We start from the raw sequence: 23371 nt of genomic DNA on the forward strand, positions 1-23371 counted from the left end.
CAAGAAAACAGAAGAAGATCCGATCCGGCGCAGATGTTTTTACGTAATATAGCAGAATAACAGAGATCACCTGATTGTTTCGTGTTGATTACAAATATTATAAACTCATAGAAATTGTTGAGCAAGCTATGGTGCTGTTAGTTAATTTTTTCATTTTGTTAACTAAGATTTAAAAGAATGTGATAGAAATTGGCTTTTCTAATAACTATGATATCGTATAGTTGTTATTATGTACATTGTACATCCTTTCAACCAAATGACAGCCTCGCGATCTGTTGAATTGAGTACCTATGTTATAAAGGAGAATGGCCGCAGAGTAATAGTTGCTACTTTTATAATTCAGTGATAATATCTCAGATACAAGTCCGACACTTTGCATATATTTTAGCGCATACTTGAGTAAGAATCGTAATTCGTCAATTCATACAGTGAAAGTTAGCTGGAAATGGTGACACCGATTATATCAGCAAAAGTTTAGATCTAAGGTCTAGTGCTGAATCCCCATCCGGAGTCTCGAATATTAAATTGTAGGTAGCTCAGTCGAATGATTCGCAGCGTCAATAACAAAATCCTACAGTTTTATATTTCAACAAATACGTAGCTGGTACTACAAATGGGTGTACTGATAACTTTGTTTTGTAATAGAACGTTGGAACCGCCCATGTAGGAGATAATTTGCAATTACTAGAAACTCAGTAATCTCACAAACGACCTTCTGGTATAAACTATTCTATATTCTTTGTTAATAGGCCTACATATCTGGAGTGTTTGCATTATTTAATTCGCGCCTGCTCGTAGCTTTATAAAAATACACGTCCAACGTACTTGCATACCGTCATAATTAATTAGGCATGTCTGCAGAGCTAAACGTAGCGACATTTATACCGCGGTAAATTGTTTTATCGTACTACACTTGCGAACAATTTTTTTTTCAGACTTCCAATTTTTTATTTTCCTAATCTTATTTTAGCACGTCGATGTGTGGCCTCGGTATTTACCCGTCCTCCTTAAATGGGCAATTTTTTCAGCATTTATACTCTATATCATTTCATTTTATTAACATCATTTGACAGTCTTACCTTGTCTCTCTCTGATGGTTACTAGCGATTATACAGCAGACGACAAGTGTGATTAATTTCATTTCTTACGTGCTGCTAAATAGCCCTACGGCTATCCAATAACTATGGCATGTTATCATTATATATGTGTCTTGCATTCATGTTTATATAATTATAGATACAGCTGTCTACCTATTAACCTGACTACACATTGCGGTGTACTGCAAGAACGAGTTATACTATTGCTAAATTTTTTTCTTTTCGAATTTGTTTTCTATTTGTTTGTTCTTCGTGTTTCGGTTACAGATGCTACGTACGGACATATAGTTCTAGAAAATCAACGCTGAAATTATAGAATATTTTTTCACACTAAATGCAGACCGTTTGGTTGACGGGAGAAAATTAATGGTGACTATATTTTCTTACATTTCTCGATTCAACAACTAAAATTCGCGGGTCGTGAAGCGAATAGTCGACTCAATATTGAACTTTCGGGGAAAAATCTATGTTTATCGATCTCGTTAAAGGTGCAGGTAACAAGAAGATGTTTGTTGTATCACACAGTGATCCACGTCAAATAATTTCGCGGATTGGAATCGAGCACAATAAACATTTTTGTTAGTGAACAATTTTCTATCCGATTCGATCTGGAGACCGAATGACCGAATTGACAGGGCTTTTCTTAATTGCATAACAAATGTAAAACATAAAAAATTTCTGTTTGTTAATGTTTCCGGGACTCGAAACGCATTCCAGTCGAAAGTTTTTACGCTGGCCCCATCGAGGTAAGCCACATGAAACTCCTGTTTCCTACACATTCTAGGCTGTGCCTGTGATATGTTTTTCTTACATCACTGTTAAGGGGGAACTTTATATAGAGGCTTCATAGTATGATTTTTTTTTAATGCCTATATTTATAGTTTGAAGCCTGTAGAACAATACGACTCAGTTAGTGAATTTGGACAATTGGCACTATGTAAAAAGGTGACACATCTCATAGCAGCTATTCAATAATAGCTGTCAGAAACCCATAGAAATATATGCATTCATCCATGTGATTTTGGAAGAAGGCTGGTGCTGGTATAGCTGACTACTCGGTAAGCCGCGGAATCATACGTTTTTTTTCTTCTCGAAACTTTAAACGCGATTATCTTGAGACTTATTTCTTCAACGACTTGAAGATCGGTGTACACGATTACGCAAAAACTATTTGACGGATCAAGCTCATATTTACTACATGTTTTTATGATACTTATGCCCGATTAATGAACTTAGGACGGACCAAAAATTATCAACATAAATATGTGTTTGGCTGATTCAAAGTTTGGAATTTTTTTGTTCTATGGCCTCCCCTTTAGCCAATTATCATTATTTCAGCAATAATGAACTGACAGAAAAATGTTCTAGCTATTCAAGAACAGCCGTTTTTCAAAAATCGAACTACCTTATGTGGCGACATCTCAGTGAAATGAAAGTGATCAAGCAAAAATAGGGCAGATATCATCAGAATATACCTTAACGACAAATATAAGCCGTCAAGCATCCTTTGATTTCCAACAATTCTCCAGCGGCCGGATTTTGGCGCATCGAGCACATATTTTCATGATTACCTTTTTTCTTGACCTGGTTTCGAGAAAAAAAAAACTGCAGCCAAATCGGTGACCCACCCCTCGCAACTTTTCGGCGAAAAGTAATGAATCTGCCCATATACTAATGAATTTTCTGCGCAGACCATTTCAGATAATCGAAAATTAGAATTATATGATAAAAAGTATCTATGACCCTGAAAAGATATATAAATGTCTTACCCTCCAATAAATGATCAAAATCGACGCAGTTTTGCGTTCTACGTTGACCCTCCCATAAATATCCGATTCGTAGTGTATCAATGTCAAATATGTTAATCTTTATTCTGTAACTCGTACACGTGTCTGTGACAGATCAAGCATAACAGTCTGTTGCGGATATTGTGTAGTTATTGTAGAGCTTATTGCACATCCGTGTGATACATAAATTGTGCTTCATTCGGAACAAGGTGAAATCAATTTTACGTCAGGAATAGAGAATTTTGTATGCCGGGAAGGTATTTAAAATTTTAATATCCTTCATCTTCAATTAGTTTGACACAGGTTACTCTACGGGTTGAAATTCGGTCGCGTTCAACGCGACGTTACCCATAATCAACACCTTTTCATTATAGAGTGGGGAACAATTAACGAGGTTCATAAATAAGAAGCATGAAAATTTTACAAATTCCGTGATAAGTTGAAAGCATAAGCTTTAAATTCGAGCAAGGCAGAAGTCATCGGTCGCTATCCATTTCATAGAAAAGCGGCTGCACAGTGCATGTATATGTACAGACGCACTAGGATATTCCAATCAATAATTTTTTTCTTTCAAATGTTCATCAAAATTTCGTTCGAGGATCTCAAATAGAATATCTCAGCCGAATATGAGCTCTTAGTATCGATATTGAGAGGTGCCTATTTTTTTCCATTTTCCACTTAACTCTAAAAGGTCACAGGGGATCAATTTCACCCCAAATATTTTGCAAAGACAATCAATTCAGATTAGGAAAACTAAAAGGCTTGTTCTGCGAACGTTAAACAATACTTAAATGTTTTTTTCAGATGTCTAAAACTCATTTTTCAAGCAAAATATTACGTTTGGAGTAAATTTCACCCCGTGTGACCGTTATGCGATTCTACTGAGGTTTGACCTACTAGGGTTAAATAAGACGTAAACGAAATCGGAAAATTTTTGAGTTATTTTCTCGTAATCGGCTTGACTTATAAACTATCTAAATACAGATTCTTCTGGGAAATTTCACTCTCTATAAAAAAGTACAAAGGTAGAATTCTACTACCTCTAACCAAATAAGAGATATTCGCCTATAAACACTCAGTAATCTTTAATATCTCTGAATCAGTTAGAGTTAAGAAAATTTTATCTCAGTACTTTTTTTACATAGCGTGAAATTTCCTGCAAGAATTTTTTTTCAAACGGTTTATAGATCAAACCGTTTAAAAGCATATTTTTTTTTTTTCAAATTTCCGATTTTTTTACATGCTATTGAAATGGAAAATGGAAGAAACAAAATAGGTACCTCTAAATATCAAAATTAAGAGCCAATACTTGACTGAGATATTCTATTTGAGATGCTCTACCGAAATTTTGAAGCACGTTAAAAAAAAATATTTTTTGTTGTAACACCCTTAAATGCACACATTGGAGAGTGCTTTAAATATCTATGAAGCCTAAATTTATTTTAATTTTTATTAGATTTTAATCTTACGATTGAAAACAATGCACTTTGTAAGGCATATAAGAAATCCGGAAAGGTGAAAGGAAACCCGCAAATGCTTTTAGTTCCTCCAAGAATTGCATGAGCGACGAAACGTGTGAGATCAAATTGATTGTTGGTAGCAATAATTTCGTCGTGAATCTTTAATGTTTTGGCAATAAGAAACCAGAGACTATAATCAAGGCATTACCATTCAATATCGGTGCCTTCGTAGCTCTTATTAAAGCGTCGATTACCACCGCGAGTAATGTGTATCGAATTATTTAATCGTCATCCACTGCGCGACACTCACAAGCCGCAATGGACGAGGCGAATCAATAAGTGGAATAAAACCTTTTTCCTCTTTTTTCCATGCTATTATTATTCTTTGTCCATTTTTCGTCGGAGTCAAACGCGGTACTAGGAATCGAATGTTCAGCTCCTGGCTACGAAGTTGTCGATTTGTGAATCTATTCGTTTTTGCTTATTTGATTACAAGTTATCCGCACGTGGAGAATTCATCAAGTTCACATATTTGCAAGCTACGAAGATTTTACCGTGAATGAAACGGGCAAGAAAAATTAAAAACTGTAAAATAGAGTCTAGATACTATATTTTTATTCAATTGTGCTATAAGGTGCTTAAAAATCCGATAGATTCGTACGATTTCATTTCACGATAGTTTATTTTGTTGGGGAGATCATCTTCTTATGATGTCGGTATCAGTGAATGTTGAATTTTTCAAAAATATACTAATTGCAACTAAAGTATTCATGTTTCTTACATTTCTAAGAAAATCATTGTAGCTTATAAATGTTCAAACCTGATAAATTTTTTGTTAGATGATCTCGTAATCAAATCAACAAACAAATATTGAGATTTGATTCACCAATCTCCGTAATTCTATTCACTTTTCATTACTTACGGTGAAAGGAAAAATATTGGTTTTGTTGAAAAAAGATTTTTCCTAATCCTAATGAATCCTTATACTCTTATAGTCTGTTTGTCATGACAAACTCCCGCAATTTTCCTGGAAGCGGCTTCATAAAAATATCAGAAATTGACACGCCCTTGGATTTAAATTATGAGCATGGAAATTAGCAGTTGCCAGTTTGTTATGTTTGAACGTATGCTTCTATAGAAAAATTCAAAAATTCAATATCTGACTGGATTAAAAAGCTTTTACATTCGAATTATGCGAATAGAAAATTGGCATGCCCTATTATTCTTTAACGTAAGCTTAGGACGGCAATGTCGAAATTTTAAAAATTCGAAGCACTCTGACACAGTTTATACGACTTTGATAATAAGCATTACATAAATTACTATAAAACGAATAAAATAATGCAATAGCATACAATTTTGTTGAAAAGGATGAAACTGTTGAATTAAAAAAAATCGTTTTAACGACAAAAGATTTTCAGTATACTCGATGGTACTCTCAGTAATAGAATGAGTTAGCAAGGTGATAAAAAGTGCCGTGAAAAACATCAAATGATGACCACTGATCCAAGGTTTTTCTTTATTATCCTATGAATTGTTAATTTGCTTAATGAGTGAGCTAATAAAATGAAAAAAAAAATAAAAAATGCAGGACAAAATAACCGTCAGTTGTTATACCGTTATTTATAGTAAATCAGAATAATCGATCACGTCCTCGATAGTGACCGAATTTCGACGATCATTAGATAATAGCTGTATCATTATACGAACATTGACTTCAACATCATTCTCATAAAAAACCTAATAAATACGTGAAAGTTATTTCGTTTTCTATATCGATATACCAGTCTGAAATTGCCGTTTAGAATCAATTTACCATATTGTTCGACGCGTATATTACGCACATCTAATCACAGCATTCGATCAACATAATCAAATTCTTGGCTCCAGATCTAACTTAAAATTTATTGGTACCTATTTCGGAATTCGAGCAAGTTCTGAACGGTGTAAAAAATAACTTCATTCGCCTTTACCGTTCGTTTTTGCCTTGTATGATTTTCTTTGAATAAAATAATTGCAGATTCCGAACCTCTGATTCTTAATTTGAATTCCAAATGAAATCGCTTCATACAAAAGCATGCTCACTGTTATATAATGAACAAACGAATCAAACGAGACAATTTACAGACATTGAAAACGTTCATCGGTTTTCCATTCAGGAGCTGATAAGCAGCCTTGAAAAAATACGGAGAAGTTTTGGAGCTAACAACTGGTCTGATGCAGCGGAAACAATTTGATATTCGTTGTATTCAGCATTCACCTTCTGGGATAAATTTGCCAATTCTTATGCTGTATCAAAAGGTTTACAGTCAGGACAATAAATATTCCAATGAGGGCGTACCTTACGTACACAGTATCGTGTAATTAGAAACTGTCCGTAAACTATGCACCCCCCACAATTTTTTCATTAGATTTTTTCTCCAAATAATTTCATCAATCATAAAATATCGTGAATGATACATAATATATAAAATATATATAAACATCACTGTCTGCATTTTCGGAATAAGGGTGAAATATTGTTTAACGAATGACGACAATATTTCACACTAGAAAAATGCTCTAACATCGACAGAAGACTGACGTAGCGAATTTTCAACTGCACTTTTAACTCAATGATGAACTTGACAACTTTTAATTTTTGTCCCGTGTGATTAACAAGAATCAATTAAAATGATTTTGTTGATGATAATGGTTGGTTGAAAAAAATTCAATTACAAATACTGTTGTGATTTAAGCCTATATTTATAGGGTTATGAAAAGAATTTGATCAAATGTCAGTGTTGTTGTTGTTACGAATAAAGACTAGAAGAGTAAACAATAGAAGAAATTGAATCACATTTCTTTCTCATGTGCGTAAATTTCAATTACAATGGTAAAAAGTAATTTAATTTTTTCGATTGGTCATTTTAAAATTAGCTTGTGATCAATTTCATTTCAATCGCCCTATAAACATTTTGTTTATGGACGTATTTTTTCTGAAGTTAGACGTAACAAAAGTGATCGGTAATCAGCGTATTTTTTTAATGAAAATTTCCACAACACTGCAGATCACACGTGTTATCAGAACACTAGCATAGATGTTACGTATTTATAGACAGTTTGAAAACACTTACGAGAGAAATTTTCTGACTTTATCCCCCAGATAAGACTCCATAATAATGTTTGCGCCCTCCCACTCCCCTTTATGGATGACCCCTTGCTTGTAGAAATATCGCATTTTTTCAGCATGAGGTTTCTCATCAATTTCACCAACACCTGTGTTTGGAAAGATAGTGAAAAATTTGGATTGTTGACGTAGGATCCGCGAACTAGTGATGACAGACTATAGATAGTGGAGAAGCGGGACGATAATTACGATCGATGATATTCATTTGACAATAAATGAGATACTTTATTGATTCGATATATAGCGATACCATCTGTATCGTGAGAGATCAAACAGACAACTGAGGTTGAAATAGGCGAGAGAATACACAGATGATACCCAGATATGACTTTGAAACAGTAAACAATACATGAAATACACAGATGATCTGTTCCGAGGCCCGACACCGGCAAGCGACTAGATTTGAGGTAGAGACGAAAGGGTAAATATTGCACGGAAGCCTGAGTACATAATATATGTGAGGACGATTTTAAATAGCGAGTGAAATGAGACAGTAATGAGTGCGATTCGATACTTTGATTTGAACTATCGAGTTCGCTACTTTGCCGAAACAACCTATGCTTGGAAAGTTCTATTATCGAAGCTTGTGAGTGTGTAAGAATAATAATAATAGTATAACAGTATAATAGTGATAGGAGTGGTATAATAGTATGTTTTGTCGTGGATTTTGTGGCCGTTTGTAATTTAAATAAAATAAGGTTGTCGTCGATGTAAGGCCAATAGAATATTTGTGATATTTCCGACATTTCGGCTGGGCTGCCCGCCAACCATCTTCAGAGCTAATCGAGGAAACCATTTTACAAAATTAATGTTCTTCCCTAAATTGTTTGTTATAACTCTGTATAATATTTAAATGTTTAAATTGAATGTAACACTACTATTTTATAGACGAACAATCAGTTATTTGACTGATTGTCATCTCACGTCTCTCAATTTAGATTATATATTAATATTTGGTTTATGTTGCAAAAATATTACATTAAATACTAAAATTGTTATAAAACTAAGCTAAATTCAAACAAGGTAACTCAATGAATGGCAGATTGATTACAATAGTTATTAACAGATTACTAACTTTAAAACGATATTCTACAGGCCTAGGTGTTGTTGGTTCCGACATTTGGGAGGAAGTGATTGTTCACCAGGTGACAACTGATACTCGCTCGCTTCGGCTCATGCTGCAAAACTTCACACTCATTAGAAATCGCCCACTTTCGGCAATAGTAAAACAATACGCTATTCTTCAGGTGTTAACTCGTGGTACTTGAGGGCGTTTTTTCAGTGTTTACCGAGGTCGTGTGCGTGAAATAACGAAAAGATAAGCATTGCGGCATTGTGACGTCGCTCGAGGTTCATATAACTCGTTTACTCACCCTCGCTTTTCTCAATGCTGGTAATTTATTTACGGCTCAGTGATGTCGCGCACTCGTCGGACGTCTATTTTGAACCGGTTTTGTCATATTTTTTTCCATTTGAGGAAGCAAACTTTCTGAAGTACATCACATCTGTCGTTAACGTTTCGAGCCGAGTGTAAGCCTTCTTCATACGAACATGTATATTTTAATGGTCAAAAAAACTAAGAGAATTAATATCGCATGTCCTAAACATGCATCGTGGATTGGCAATGATACTTATTGTACGACATCGTCGTTAAATGTTAATGTACACATAGATCCAAAAATATTTTCAAATTCAAATTTTCGACACAATGAAAAACAGAATAACCTGCAAAACTAAATAAAAGATGCGACGCTAATCGACTTCGGAATCACGTGTAGAATTTAATACATAACGTCACTAGAAGGAAAGATTACCTTAATCTTTCGATCTTTTTAATATCTACAAAGTCATCCACATCATGCAAGTGTTACGGATGCGTTATCAAACTTCCTTCGAAATCCTGATCTCCCACTTTTACGTGTCTTGTTAAATTATTAAGATGCCAAGAATTTGACGATGCAGAAAACCATGGGTGAACGAACAGTGACTAGGAGAAAAGAGGGGTCAAAAGCAATCCGAGATGTCATTACGAGCATAACATAGAGTGTCGACTTGACTTAAAGTTAAATCAAGCAGTTAGACTTAATCCTTTCATGCATACATTTTTCCTTACATGCGATTCACTCGAAAATTGCATACATGGGTGTTTGGAGTCACTGATTAAGAATCTGATCTCGAAATTTGAAAATTCAAAATGGCTGATCAAATATGGCCGATAAACAAAACTACGAAGCGAAAAATTTTTTAAAAGATTCTGCCAAATTTTTCGGTGTGTATTAGGTTTGTGTAAAAATTGGTATTTGACATGGTGGATCAGCTGAAAATGCTTTTTTTTTCGTGAAAAAATACGAATATTGACAATTTGTTTATGTGCTATTTTTGTGTGCTATTTTTGCAATAAATGAATTTTGTATTTTGTTCTGATTCGGAATTTTTCAGGGACCATATAGAACCAACAAACGCGGCAGTTTTTACTACAAAAGTAGTTTAATACAGAATAAGCCGCAAAAAAAAGGTGGGAGACGCTGGACGTCCCAGTGCGAATTAAAGAGATGAGGTAAAGTTTGGTCGGCGATTAAGATGTAGGTTTATACCACTTGTGCTTGTCTTAATTTCGATGAGGGTTCAAATCTTCGTATCCCTTCTGAGGAGGGCCCACACTCGAGTCTAAACGGTAACGACAGATGTGGTGTATTCGTTTGACCATTATTTCCAATAACCAGTTCCTACTAGTAGTAAGCTCACGTTGAGAGTTGCAGAAGAAAGTAGGATTCGGCGATATCGTAGTTATTGTTTTCTATAAAACTATACCAAAGACCTGCTTGGGATCGCACGACGAATAGCAGTTTTGAAGTATTACAATTTTTTAATTCTCTTTCGATAACCATATTTACTGTGATTGCTGATAATCAATAGAATGAAACGAGTTTCAGACCGGCTCGTGTAGGTAACTAATTTATTAAGGTTTTTTAAAGACAACAATTAACACGTTCGAACTCAAGTTGAAGTTCTTTTCACTACTTAAGAGCGCCAACAAACACTCCATTACTGAATGACATTCTTCCATCCAAACGCTTTACATACCACAAATATCAAGGCGGTAAGAGATTCGTAACTTTGGCAACAATATAAAATCGCGCTGCCCGGGGTGAATTTCGCAGGCCTATATTGCCTCAACCTCATTTATTAGTGCCCGTTATAGTTATAGCGCCCCCGTTATAGAAATTTCGTTACTACAGCAGCACATTGCAGGCTCTACAAGCTGGGAGATTCACAACGAGCAGTTTCGGGGTTTGGATGAGGTATAGCCAAGGATTCCAAAGATACACGCCGCATTCAAGCAGCCGTATATAATTAGAGTGAAATAGTACGTTGTAGAAGCCTTCTGTAGGACGACAAGATAAACGATCATGTACGATGCTAGGGCGTACAGGATGTACGCTAAGTAACTATGTTGGCAAAATTTTTCATCAATTTATGAATTGCTTCAGAATTTATTTCTGCGATTGATCTGATTTCCTTCATGAGTACACATGGCAGGGATAAAGGAAAGAAAAAGATAGTTCAAAACTTGCCTCGAAACGTTCCCAACTGTCGATATCAAAATTTGATAAAAAACTGTAGTTGTAAAAGTCTCAAATATGATGGACCTACATTTTTGTACCAGCAGAATTTTCGTTTCATTATCTCTCACGTCTCTAAGATAATACAACACCATCAGTTGAGGCCGATCTGATCAATGGTACGAGGAATCAAACAATCTTAAATGTAGGTAAAAGTTGTTCAATGCCATCATTTTCATCAAAACACGTCTTCACATTTTTCTGAATAAATATCGATTTATTCAATGCAACCATGTATCCTTGATTTCTGATGCGTGTGTAAGTGAAGTAGGCGTCTAATGGACTCTTGAAACCAATTAATGGTGGGGAGTGGACAGAGGAGCACCTTCGGTTCATAGTACGCGAGAATATTCAAATCAGTGCTCCATGCATGCGCATTTCTCACGGGCACAGGTCATTGTTGTACGTCGCACGGTATTTTTCAAGGAGATGCTGCTATCAATTGTTACGTTGAAAAATCACGCGAAAATTCGTATCACGATGGATGTGTTCGTTGACATAACCTCACGCTCAAGGTTTCAAAGTAAGTAATGCAAGATATTGTATATTAAATTTAAGTCGAAATGAGTTCATTTAAGGGAAGAATTCAGCGAAATTTTCGTCAAAAATGACCGAAAAATTGATTTTCGGTTTTTTACGGAAAAACGTTTTTCATCCGTCCCCCAACTGGGAAAAATTTGACATTGCTAAAATACTTTTTTTACCCTTTTTTTGGCCCGATAAAGAAGTTTTTGAACTTTTGACTATCATAATGAAGCCGCTTTTGAAATTTTTGAAAATCCGACTTTGGATTCGCGATCAGTGATTCAAAAAACGTTTAAGTATCAATTTTCGCCAAAGTCCGCTGATCCTTTCCATTATTTTTGGAAAATCAAAAAGTGCGAAGTTAACGGCTGCCTGTGCGCCGTCATCGGTCGGTAACATTGCGGATAACTCTCGTACAAGTTATTTTGATATACATATACTCTAACCATTTGGGTTTAAAAATTTATATAGTTTAGTCGTTATTCCCCGCGAATGTGTTTGCTATGCTACTTTTTGGAACGATAGATTTGACGGGCTGTCACAAAGTTTTCTTGTGGTTTGAATTACTCCGAAGTAAATTTTTAAGAGATCTGTCTCTCAAAATGAATCCAATCAGCACTCGCTCGTCGTCAAATGCTACAAGTTGTAAAATTGGTGAAAATTACACGAGCCCACGAACCAATGACACTTCGACAAGGCCACCCTTCGATATAGACAGGCGAGTAGTTGATGGAATCATCGGAGTTGGACTAGGGCACTCAGGACGGAAAAATTCTGTATCGTAATGGGTATGAAAGGCACTAGTGTAAGTAGCTTCAAATTTCATGTGCACCAATTTACTGCGGGGACTGAGAAGTTAGAAGCGAGAGTTTTCGAAAAAGTTAGAAAAACTGTTAGAAGAGCGCATGAAGTAATAGATTCTTCGATGAAGAGTGGGGTAGTACTTAACGTTGCAGTATCTTACGATGGTACGTGGCACAAACGAGGCCTTACATCGTTATATGGCGTAAGAATAGTCATCGACATCCTTACTGGACTGGCCATAGATAACCAGGTACTCTCAAAATACTGCCAGGTGTGTGTCGTTGTCGCAGCCCAACTAGATGCTACTTAGAACGCTCTATGCTCAAAAGGCAAAGATATCAGTGAAGTCTGAAAAGGTGGCAGATAATGCAAAAAAGATGAGCCAGCAACGAGATGCCAGATGGAAGCATAAGGCTGAATGGAAAGGAACGACTGAGTCTAAGAAAGGCAGACGAACAGTGAAAATTAAAAAAAACCGCTGCGGAGAAGGCTAAAACAGAAGCAGTTCAAGGGACATGGTATGGTGCCGGGGAATTCTAACGGTTTCTGCAGGGGACTAATTTGCAAGCAGTCAGCTCCCAAGTTAAATTCAGGTGCACTATTGTATAGTAGACTCCAGTGGGGGAAGATAAATATTAGTCGATCGTTTTCATTTACTCAATATATTATTGAAATATTTGTCTAGCCCTAATAATTATTCCACAATACAATAATTGGGTTTTTCTTTGCCTTTATGTCCCTGAGCGAGTTCATTGATAATTAAATGATTCTGGAGGAAGACGCGGCGTAAGAATAGGGTTGACCTCAGAACAGATACGGAGAAGCCGATTGGATACAAACTAAAACCGAGGAATGGAATTGAAGATCAATCAAAACAGTGATAAGCACTGACGAGCGATACATGATTTATCAATATTATTACTCACATTCTGAGATGAATTTTGAATTCAATTTAATTAATGGCGTGAAAAAAGAAAAATCCGACTACCGAATTTTTTTACTTTGGACCCAATTTTTTATGGCCCAAATCAACGTTAAATTCAACTAAGTCAAAGTGTTTTATCTCTACAGTAAATAACTCATTGTCTGCATACTTTATATTTGCTTCCTAGAAGGTCATGAATCTGAATTTATGTAAATCGCGTTTATCTCAGAATTGTGTTTTCAGGTATTCAAAATATTACGTGCGCATAGGTTTCGTCCAATCATTTTGCACTTTGCAGATATATTCTCAGGCATATTATCTTGAAATTACTGCTGTGAATTTTAGCTCCGGTGAATATAACTCACTTCACAGCCTATAATATACCGAAAATTGTAACGAAAAAACTTCAAACTGTTGAAGTAATAATTTTAATGACTTAGGAATCTCGAATCAAAAATACCCTGCAATAATTTTTAGTCTATATTATTAAATGTATCCACAAAACATTTCCACCCTAGGATGAAACCTAATGGGCAAGGGATGTTTCGAAGAAATCTTAGAAAAAAATGTGTAACTTTGGAATTACTTGACCTATTGAGCTGAATTTTGGATCAGATCCTAGTTTGAGGGTTGTAAATAAATGATTCAAGTTTCAATGAAATTGATCTAAAGATACGGTACTTTTTTTTCACCGTAGTTTCCTCTTAAGAAACGCAATGGCAAAAAGTGGTTGAAAAATACGGCACGCGATCTTGACTTGGTGGAAAGATTTAAAAACTATTCATTGCCATCTAAGTCGAAACAGATTTATTAATCCGCATACAATATAGTTGTCGATTGGAAGCGTCAACTAGATACTAAACTGACTTCAAAATCAATATTGATGGCATTTTACAACGAGTTGGACAAAGCATGGACGCTACCCACCATTTATTCTATGATGAAGATACCGCTGAAAATCAAAGAACAAATTGCCATTGCCAATTATCTGACAATAAAGATTTCGTGAAAAAACAGTCATCTCGATTCTTAAGTAAAGGTGCTTTGATCCGAAGAAATCGTAAGAATTTTGGCTGAGGCTTCAGGTAACGATACACAGGGTGAAGCAATTGAAACGCCGAGAATGGGATGAGCTTGGTTGATAAATTAGGTCGTATCCCTCAGCCGATCTAGAGCGAGTCGATTAAAACTCCGAGAATGGAAGGAGCTCAGTTATATTGATTAAAGTAAGGTTTGAAGTCTACATACAGGTATTCAGTGGTGATGAGAAATAAAGTCACAATATGGCAACAAGAATTGTATTAGTAATAAATGGTACTTTGTATTATAGTATACAGTATTTAAATTGCTCTCCTTTTTTATTGACACATACTGACTAACCTATTCAACTATGCTAGGTCTGTGAGTGAACATGACTTTCATATGCCATGACGAACCTAATTGTTGAAATTTTGTGCTGTCATCTTTCCTTTCTTGCCATATCTTCATTATTGTTTCTCATTCATAGTGGGTACACACTTCGAACCGTACTTTGATATTAACACAACTAAGCTCTTCCTGTTCTCGGAGTTTCAATTGACTCACTCCAGATTGGTTGAGGGGTACGGCCCAATTCATAAAATAAGCTCCTCCCATTCTCGACTTCGCAATTGCCTCACCCTGTATTTACACATGAAAGTGATTTTTAGAATACATTCTAGTAACAGTATTGATGTACATTTGTTATCGCAGAAGAATTTGCCAGAATAGTGAAACTACATGTAAACTTGCATCCAAAAGATATACCGAGGAATCAAATAGTGTGAAATTGCTAAAAAGGCAATTGCACGTCGTAAGTCATTGGGATACATAAGTTTTTGAATATACCAAAACAAGTTGCGGTTTATTTGAATCTAAATAACTTGCAAGCGTACGCAGAGCAATCTTTTGCAGAATTTCTTCTACATTGTTTATCGACAGCGGGCCAAATATCAGAACCTTGAACGTCAAGGTGCGTGGAAGTCAAGCACTGATGCAGAAGATTTTTTTCAAAAATTCATCAAAAACTGGCAACACGATATCGTTATAAAAATACTTTGCTTCAGTCAAGTCTGCCTAATATAGTACCAATGCTCCAGCGCAAGAACATAAAAAAATTTAGACTGTTACCCGCGGAAAAATAATGTTAGGTAAGCAACAAAGTATTCAATCATAAATATAGTTTAAAGAAACATCACCAAAACGTCAAAGTAATTGTTCATTTATTATGAATGAAAATTTCAAATAACAGAATCTACAAGTCGTTATTTCAATACTTTTCCAGTAATTTTTTTCTTCTTGCATAATATTGTAGTCACGCTTGTTTTTTTTTTTTTTTTCAATAGTGGTTTTGTTATAGGTCGGTGCTTCAACCCAGAAGAGACCCTTCTTTTACTTTCCCCCCCCCCCCCCCCCTTGAATTCCAGCATCTCGTGGAAATCATTTTAGAATGAAAGCTTGAAAAGCATGGTATTATTATCGAAAGTATAGTGTGCACCGTAGAGGAGGGAAGATTCAATGATGCGCTCGATGTTTTCAGTACTTGTCAATAAGCTCGCTACAAAAGTCTTGCTTTTCCTCTATAGTACACAATGCACTATTTTTTTAGTTTAAAAATTGATGAATAAGATTTCTCGGAAGGTGGTAGAGAAAGTGCGGGTAGCTCTGGACAGCTGATATCCTTGGACACTTAAAGTACGAAATGCTTGAAATATAAACGTAAACAAATCGACACTTGTCAACGTGTTCGTAGTGCGCAGACACAAATTAGAGTTTATAATGGCATGACCGCTGACCGGGTAAAATGTATTTGTGAAGTTCGTCACCGCCGAGAATTGTCATGCGCGCTCATTTAACTTCAACGGTTTTTATATAAAAATCGTAAGTATTACTAATCAACTTATTAATTGCATTATGGGATATTACATGTACTTTACGTTTATAACATTGTATATTAGATCACGTTTAAAATTTGATCGTTATTAATAAAAATATGGGATAGAGGTTATCGGGTAGCCGCGGACGCAAGTCTGTCGGGTTCCCTCCGACAGTCTGTATGTTTTAGAATGACAGATATCGCTCAGGAATCGGTGTCTTTTGTTAGAGAAAATAATATCACCCAGCTTTCCACCAGCTGTATCACACCACCTACTTCTGAAACACCCAGTTAATCCAGTGTAGCCGATTTTTTAAGCAATTATCTTTCTGATGCGCCAGCAAAGCCTCTTAAAATACGGTCCCGAAAACCGCAAAGAAGTTAGATATTAACATCTTCTTCGTACAAGTATGATTTTGAAACGAAAATCACAGTCACCGAAGGTAAACTACCGAAAACGAAAGAAAATAAACAAAAAAGAAAAAAAAACACGAATCGAAACAAACTAAAAACCGTCAAAACAATCTCAAACCTGCTCCCTTGAAGATCGTCATGAAGCTACGGAAGGCATCATGTGTGGAGAGGATTGGATTCAAAGTCGAAAATGCAGCGATTGGGTTCACAAAGCCTGTGTCAAAATTAAATCGTCCAATATCTATTGGTATTTTAACGTTGGCGAAACCAAAGAACGGTCTAATCGCCATTCAAATGTGTGTCCGGGGCTTTTATGCCCCGTTTATTCCATTGCCCCAAATTAAAGAGTAACGATTTTCTATTATTCTTATTTACACAATTGAGAAAAGTATCTATTATTTTGTTCAAGTCATTAAAACGATACTGAAGTTAATAAATGATGTAATATTGAACATGGAAACCTGTTATTTATACGTTTTGGTATACTTCATTCACGTGTCCGGGTCTACCCGCATTTCCCCTGAAGTAAAAATTTCACCGGAAACATTAATTAACTCCTGAGTCCGATAACACTGTTATTTACACTTTCTCGACATTGATTAGGGAATTTTGAACCAACACATAAACTAAAGCTTCAGATTGCTCATTGTTTTTAAACATTTGACATTCTCAACTGCAGAAAGATTGTTCCGTACTGAGAACACATAGAATGATGATACCTGATACAGCCTGGTTTTTTATCGCGTAAATGAGGGATCGAGAATGTAAGCGTTGTAATTCATTAAGGACTAAGTGTAGTAGCAACAGTGATCTTTAACTATTGTTACGACATAGAACGAAGCAGAGTAATACAGTTTTCCCGGTATCACAATTGCTAGTAATCTCAAAAGCAAATTCTTTTGTCCTGAAAAATTAGGTCATACTAACCTGCACTACTTGCGTTCTATACCCTTCAACTGATTATGCTAGCACCAGTATCACAAATTCCGGATTGTGCAGAAATACTTTTTTTTATCAGAAATTTCAAGTTATCTCTGTCAAACTCCTTTAGCAATTGATTCAGTTACAGATTGGACGAGGGTTATGGAACCGAATGACGCGTGCCAGCAGTATTGATGTTACTTTCTTTACAATGAAATTAATAGCGGAAAATTCCATGAGGTAGAGAGAAAGATCTCATCACAGTTTTGCATAGGGTTTTGCTATTCATTTCTATGAGGTATTTAGTCCTGAAAAGATACTGTCAAGGAGTGAACCAAAGTCACGTATTTCGTAGATCTTTATTTTTTACTGCTTTTTTCATTTGATTTTCTATTTTGACGAGAAAAATTCCTGCTATCGAATATAGCAGGCATTCAATTTTCGTTGGTACCAATCCTAAAGTGCCTCTGTAGAAATTCAAAATTACAAAAATTTGTACGGAAAAAACATTGGGGCTTGTCTAACGTATACGTTTTCACATAATTCAACTTCTGGTAATCTTGAGAGGACCGGTATACCACCTAGTAACTTCGACAACTACATCAGATATCGATGAATGTTATAATATCATTTGTAAAACTTTATTCTAAAAACTACGGTCAAGTAAATCAATCAAATAAAATTGAAGACTTTTAGCCACTGATTTAACCAACTCACCTGAGGTATGCTGAGAATGAAGGAAACCACCCAGGTCAATAGCACGAGCCGGCTGCAACGCTGAGCAGTATTGAGGCTCTTCATGGGGTACCTAACAGCGACGAACCTATCGACGCCGATCAACACGAGTACAAAGGTGCTAAGATACAGGCTCCACATCTGTAGGAACTTGAATATCTTGCACGCAGCATTACCCCAGATCCAGGCGACGGTGTAGCTCCAAAGCGCCTCGCCGGCGATGCAGAAAACAGTAACCAATAGGTCAGCCACTGACAGGTGCAGAATTAGGGTGTAAATGGCGGTGCAGCTCTGCCTTTTCCGCCGATTCTTTGTTATCGAGTAAATTGTTGCGGCATTCGCGAGCAGACTGAGCGCCGCCATTACAGATAGCACCACCGCCTTCACGTAGGCGCTATATGTCAACTGAGGAGCATGTTCGAGGCAGTTGACGTTGTTCATCGAACCAACGACGCCAAATGCGTTAAAATCCGTCACATTCACCCAGCCATGCTGGTAGTTCTCGACAGTTCCGTTTCCGAAATTATCGCAAGGCGGCAGCATGGTGCTGGATTTATTTGCGCTGATGAAATGGGAGGGTATTAGCTTCAATACCTCTTTCGATAGATTTTCACCGTAGTTTCTGCCATTCATGTCTCGCTCTTTCTCTCACAGCCTTTAGGTCTTCACCTTTTGCGATTTTTTTTCTTACCCCTATGCTCTTGGCTGCTGTAACAGTGGGCTTATGTTACTGTTAATCGTTGGAAGTGATTATATGCAAAGATGTTCATTTCTCATTTTACTGACGATTTTTTGCTTTTAAATAGAGGAGAGGATGACGCATCTCCAACCGTCTTCGCATATTCTCTGTAAAGGTCGTTACCAAAATATTTTTTATGATAAATGGGTGTCGAAATGACTCGTAGCAAGATATTGAGAGTAGCATAGAATCAAATTGCTTAAGCTCAGAAAGAAATTCTCGACGCCTTTTTTTAATTTGATAGCGTCACTCGCAGCACGTGATCCTAGCAAATTGGCACCGATAAATATTGGCTATCTAATCAGTCGTCGATTGGATATTGTTGAGTAGATACTTGGGACGCTAGAAATATTTTATTACTCACAGTTCATCTGCGACATTAACGTTTACACGAAATACGCATTCACTTCACTTTCTACTGTAACTACAAGTTGATCAGCTACCTCTTCCAATTAATTGGATTGAGCTGCAAGGCGTCGTTCTTGTCGTTTAGTCTACTACTACCGCTAAACTGGTTTTTTACTAGTTTCGAGGCTGTCAAACGGGTCCGACACACCGGTTCATTTTATTATCGAACGAAATAGACGGCGAAGCATATTTGTTTCGAGGTAATCTGCATAGTTGGATGCAAAATTGAAGTAAATCGATTTGAAAAAAATCTAAATTTCACTAAAAAATAGCAACGAATGCCACCTGGTCACTTCTTATTGGAAACTTGATCGCTTTACATAGAAACTGTAGAATGTGTCCGATTAAATAGAGTAAAATTTAATTTTCGTTCAACAGTCGGAAAGGTTCAGAGAACTGGACGTCTCTCCAAAGACTAAACGCGCCTGGAACTCAACCGGAGGTAGAGGCAGAAAGAACCCTTTGAGCTCATCTAGTATCCAGTTGACCACCCAGTTTTTCTGACTGTATTTACTTGAAATTACTTTTAATCCAACGTCCCTCGAACTTTTTCTTTTCTTTTTTATCTCCGTCGGCTGCTACCCGTAGCGACCGCAACAAGTGGATAATATAGGTTTGAATGACGCTTGCAGAAAAGAGATCAGGGCACCTTCGCTGCAGTAGCGATAATCGTTTCTCTTTCTATATGGAATTATGCAATAAGCTGATAATAGAATAATACTGGGTAGTAAGAATGGCGTTCAAAGATGCTTAATACGCTGATCTAGCGTTTTGTCATAAGTCGAAAGGGACCAGACATCAGAAATAGGTATAATTACGCGTAACGCGATTTCAAGGTGGACGTGGGTAGTTCACTCGGGATATAATTGGTTCACTTTTATTTTACATTCTGCTGCGGTTGCCGAGGAGTGTAAAAAGCGTTAATGTCTTTATCGAGCGCAAATGGATAGCAGTGCATAAAAGTCTTCGAATGCTTAATAAATTATTGCAGACAATGTTTTGTCAAGTCAAACTTGATTAGATTCACACCAAACTTCCAGCACTGCTTGCACCACGCAGTCTGAAGTAATGCAAAACTTTTCTACTGCGTGTCAATTGACGTCTATATGGCACCGACTCCGATGAAATTTGTACCACGGTCTTCTCATGAAGTAAAGGCTTCGGACTTCCTTAGTAATTCGAAGAGTTTTGAAATGAGAATTCGTGTAGCCGAGTATGCCAGACGCACTTGGAACGTGTATCACTGACGCAGATTTTTTATAAACTTGTTTATAAAGTTTTTTGGGAATTTGGTAAAATAACATGAAACAAGAACAGTTTCAGTCTCTGGTTTCTATACTTCTTTTTCTTTCGTTGACAATTTTTTTTAAATCGGAGAATTCGTAGACTTTAACTTTATAATATTTGTTCTGGTTGTCTAATTTGCGTAAAAAGAAATTTTTATTGTTATTTTGGAACCAATCTTCAAACTGGTACGAACTAACTTTTAGAGTATTGTTTTACACTTCGATTGCAAAAATTGCAAAAAAAAAAACTCTCTCAAGTAAAAGAGATTACTGGTTACTCTTAAACCGATGAATGCGGAACTCGAGAGGACGGGACAAACTCCGTGGGCTCACGGCTCAGTTCCACGCGCAGACTGACGCGGCGGCTGAAAGTTGAATCGCGGAGTAACGTCGAGCCCGACGTCCCGCCGAACTTACGGATCCAACCTAACCCGACCAAACCTAACCTGATTCAACCTTGCTCAACCTTAGCCTAACCCCAGCCTGACCTGCGTAAACTTTGATTTTCGCAGGTTCAAGCGCCACGCCGTGACGTACCGTGCTTTGACCAGGCGTGCGCACATCGGCCAATGTCACGGAGGGGGAGGAAGGGAAGAATCAACTAGGGCGAGGAAAGTTTTCTTTAGACCATAATCAGAGATAGGATGCGTTTAAGGTGAAGTCAGATAAAGTGTAGCCCCAACATCTGATCCTAGATGTGCCGCAAAATGTGCAGCATTACATTTTTATTGAATTTTCTCACATTTTTCATTCTGTTGTCGGAATGTATGTAACAGTTGTGCTTACCCTACACGTGCACCGCGTGTCATATGTTATAGAAATTCTCCGATGTTCGAAGAGTTCTCTATACCTTGCTCACTATAATGTTAGATGTACTGTTTTTTTTCACCCTCGATTTGAAACTGATCTGACAATACACAACTTTGAATTCATTTTTTCAATTTTAGTTGATCAGACGATTTAAAATCTTCAGATGAAGCTTACAAGTACCAAAATGATTATGTTAACATTTTCCAATATACATGTTTAGTAAATGTGCGTGTTTCTCTATAATATCTATAGCGGTGATAACATGTTCTTTATAATTTTTATTATTAATTGTTGCGTTCGTGACCTTGTCGTTTTTTTTTTTTTTTTTTTGAAGTGACGTCATTCGTCGAAGTAGATCAGATAGAACCGTTAATTTACTATAATAACGTTTCGGTCGGGCTGCGTGCCGACCATCTTCAGGTTAATTTTTGACAATAATTTGTTCATAGTAGCGCCATTACAAAGGAAGTGATAGTGTAGATAGTATTGATGATGTTATAAATTGTACCGCCTGATTCAGCCTTCGCGTCGTATAATAACGTACACTGAATGTTATAATAATGATTAGAATTTCTAATAAACTTAGTCAATCACTCGAAACTAATACGTTAAGATTAGGATTGGGTGATCCTATTGCGGTCGTCAAATAATTAAATTACGAAGAAAAAAATATCTCTAAAATAGATACAAAATTAATAAACAAGAACAATGGGAGGATCCAGTAAGGTACTGGATACGTCATTGGTTGTCCACGTATAGTGAAGTTTGGGTCTAAGATTTTTTCAAATATTTCAATTACGGCCAAAGCCAATTTGGTTTTCAAAAATCATTAGTAAAACAAATTTACTCCGGAGTTGGGACAATTGCATAAGGATGTTTGGACAAAATCAGAAATAGTGAGAGTTAAACGTTGGTTGAGTTAGCGTGGAATGCCCCATGCAAAGTTTCAGAAACTTTTACCGCAATAATTCCTTTCATGATTCATTGATCCGTAGACTGCATACGCATGCTTTGCGCACATGTAGCACACTTAGTAATTTCGCTGTTCGTGCTGCGAGGTACAATCAACTGCGACCCCTTCTCTTTCACATATATCATTCGCACCATCTGGCGCGTTTGGATTTTCCAAACTTCACTTAACTTGTACGTGGGCTGGTGTCTGAATGATTTTTTCGAAGGCCCCTAATATAATTCAATTAACTTTAGAGAGGCTCCGTAGAATTACTTAGATTATAATTGTCACGCCAAGGTTGGGTCTTTTATAATCAACCTCCTTAAACATAAGTGAATTTTATTGGGGGCTATCGTTTTTTCAACGCTTTTTGCAGTATTACCAACACTGCATGCGCCTGATTTTACGAGAAGTCTTCTGGAGATCGGAATACGTAGGACAGGCAGACAAGTGGATAGCACGACGAGTAACAAGCATAGAATGCAGTGGAGAGTAACAAGCGTAGAATGCAGTGGAATTAGCCTAATGCGGGCTGACCCCGGACGGGGTTGAGAGGTCAGTGAAACGAAGTTTAAGTGCCATGCGAATTTAAATAATGGATATGTATTACATAGGCACGTAGGAGTTCGCACCGTGGAGTCAATGCGACGAAAAATGTGCCAACGAGCGATTCACTTGTACTTCCTCAGATTTCTTCAAGCTGCGATCAAAGACCGACCAAAGTCAATGGATATTTTAATCACCTCTTATACTGCAATTGTAGAAAATCTTTATTTCAGGTTTTACACCGATGTTTTTCACTCACACGAGCATTTAGAACTAG

The 23371-nt window shown here is 36.7% G+C and overlaps 1 protein-coding gene across 1 annotated transcript in view; it reads right to left on the bottom strand.

Moving 5' to 3' along the window:
• Positions 1-21116, bottom strand: part of LOC124175403 (gonadotropin-releasing hormone receptor) — a 184795-nt gene extending 163679 nt beyond the window's left edge. Inside the window, exon 1 of the mRNA XM_046555628.1 lies at positions 18336-21116. Within this exon, the coding sequence (XP_046411584.1) occupies positions 18336-18986 (651 nt within the window). The 5' untranslated portion in view covers positions 18987-21116. The remainder of the gene's footprint in view (positions 1-18335) is intronic.
• Between the last annotated feature and the right edge of the window lie 2255 nt (positions 21117-23371).

The sequence above is a fragment of the Neodiprion fabricii genome, chromosome 2 (genome assembly GCF_021155785.1).
Source record: "Neodiprion fabricii isolate iyNeoFabr1 chromosome 2, iyNeoFabr1.1, whole genome shotgun sequence".
Taxonomy (NCBI): Eukaryota; Metazoa; Arthropoda; class Insecta; order Hymenoptera; family Diprionidae; genus Neodiprion; species Neodiprion fabricii.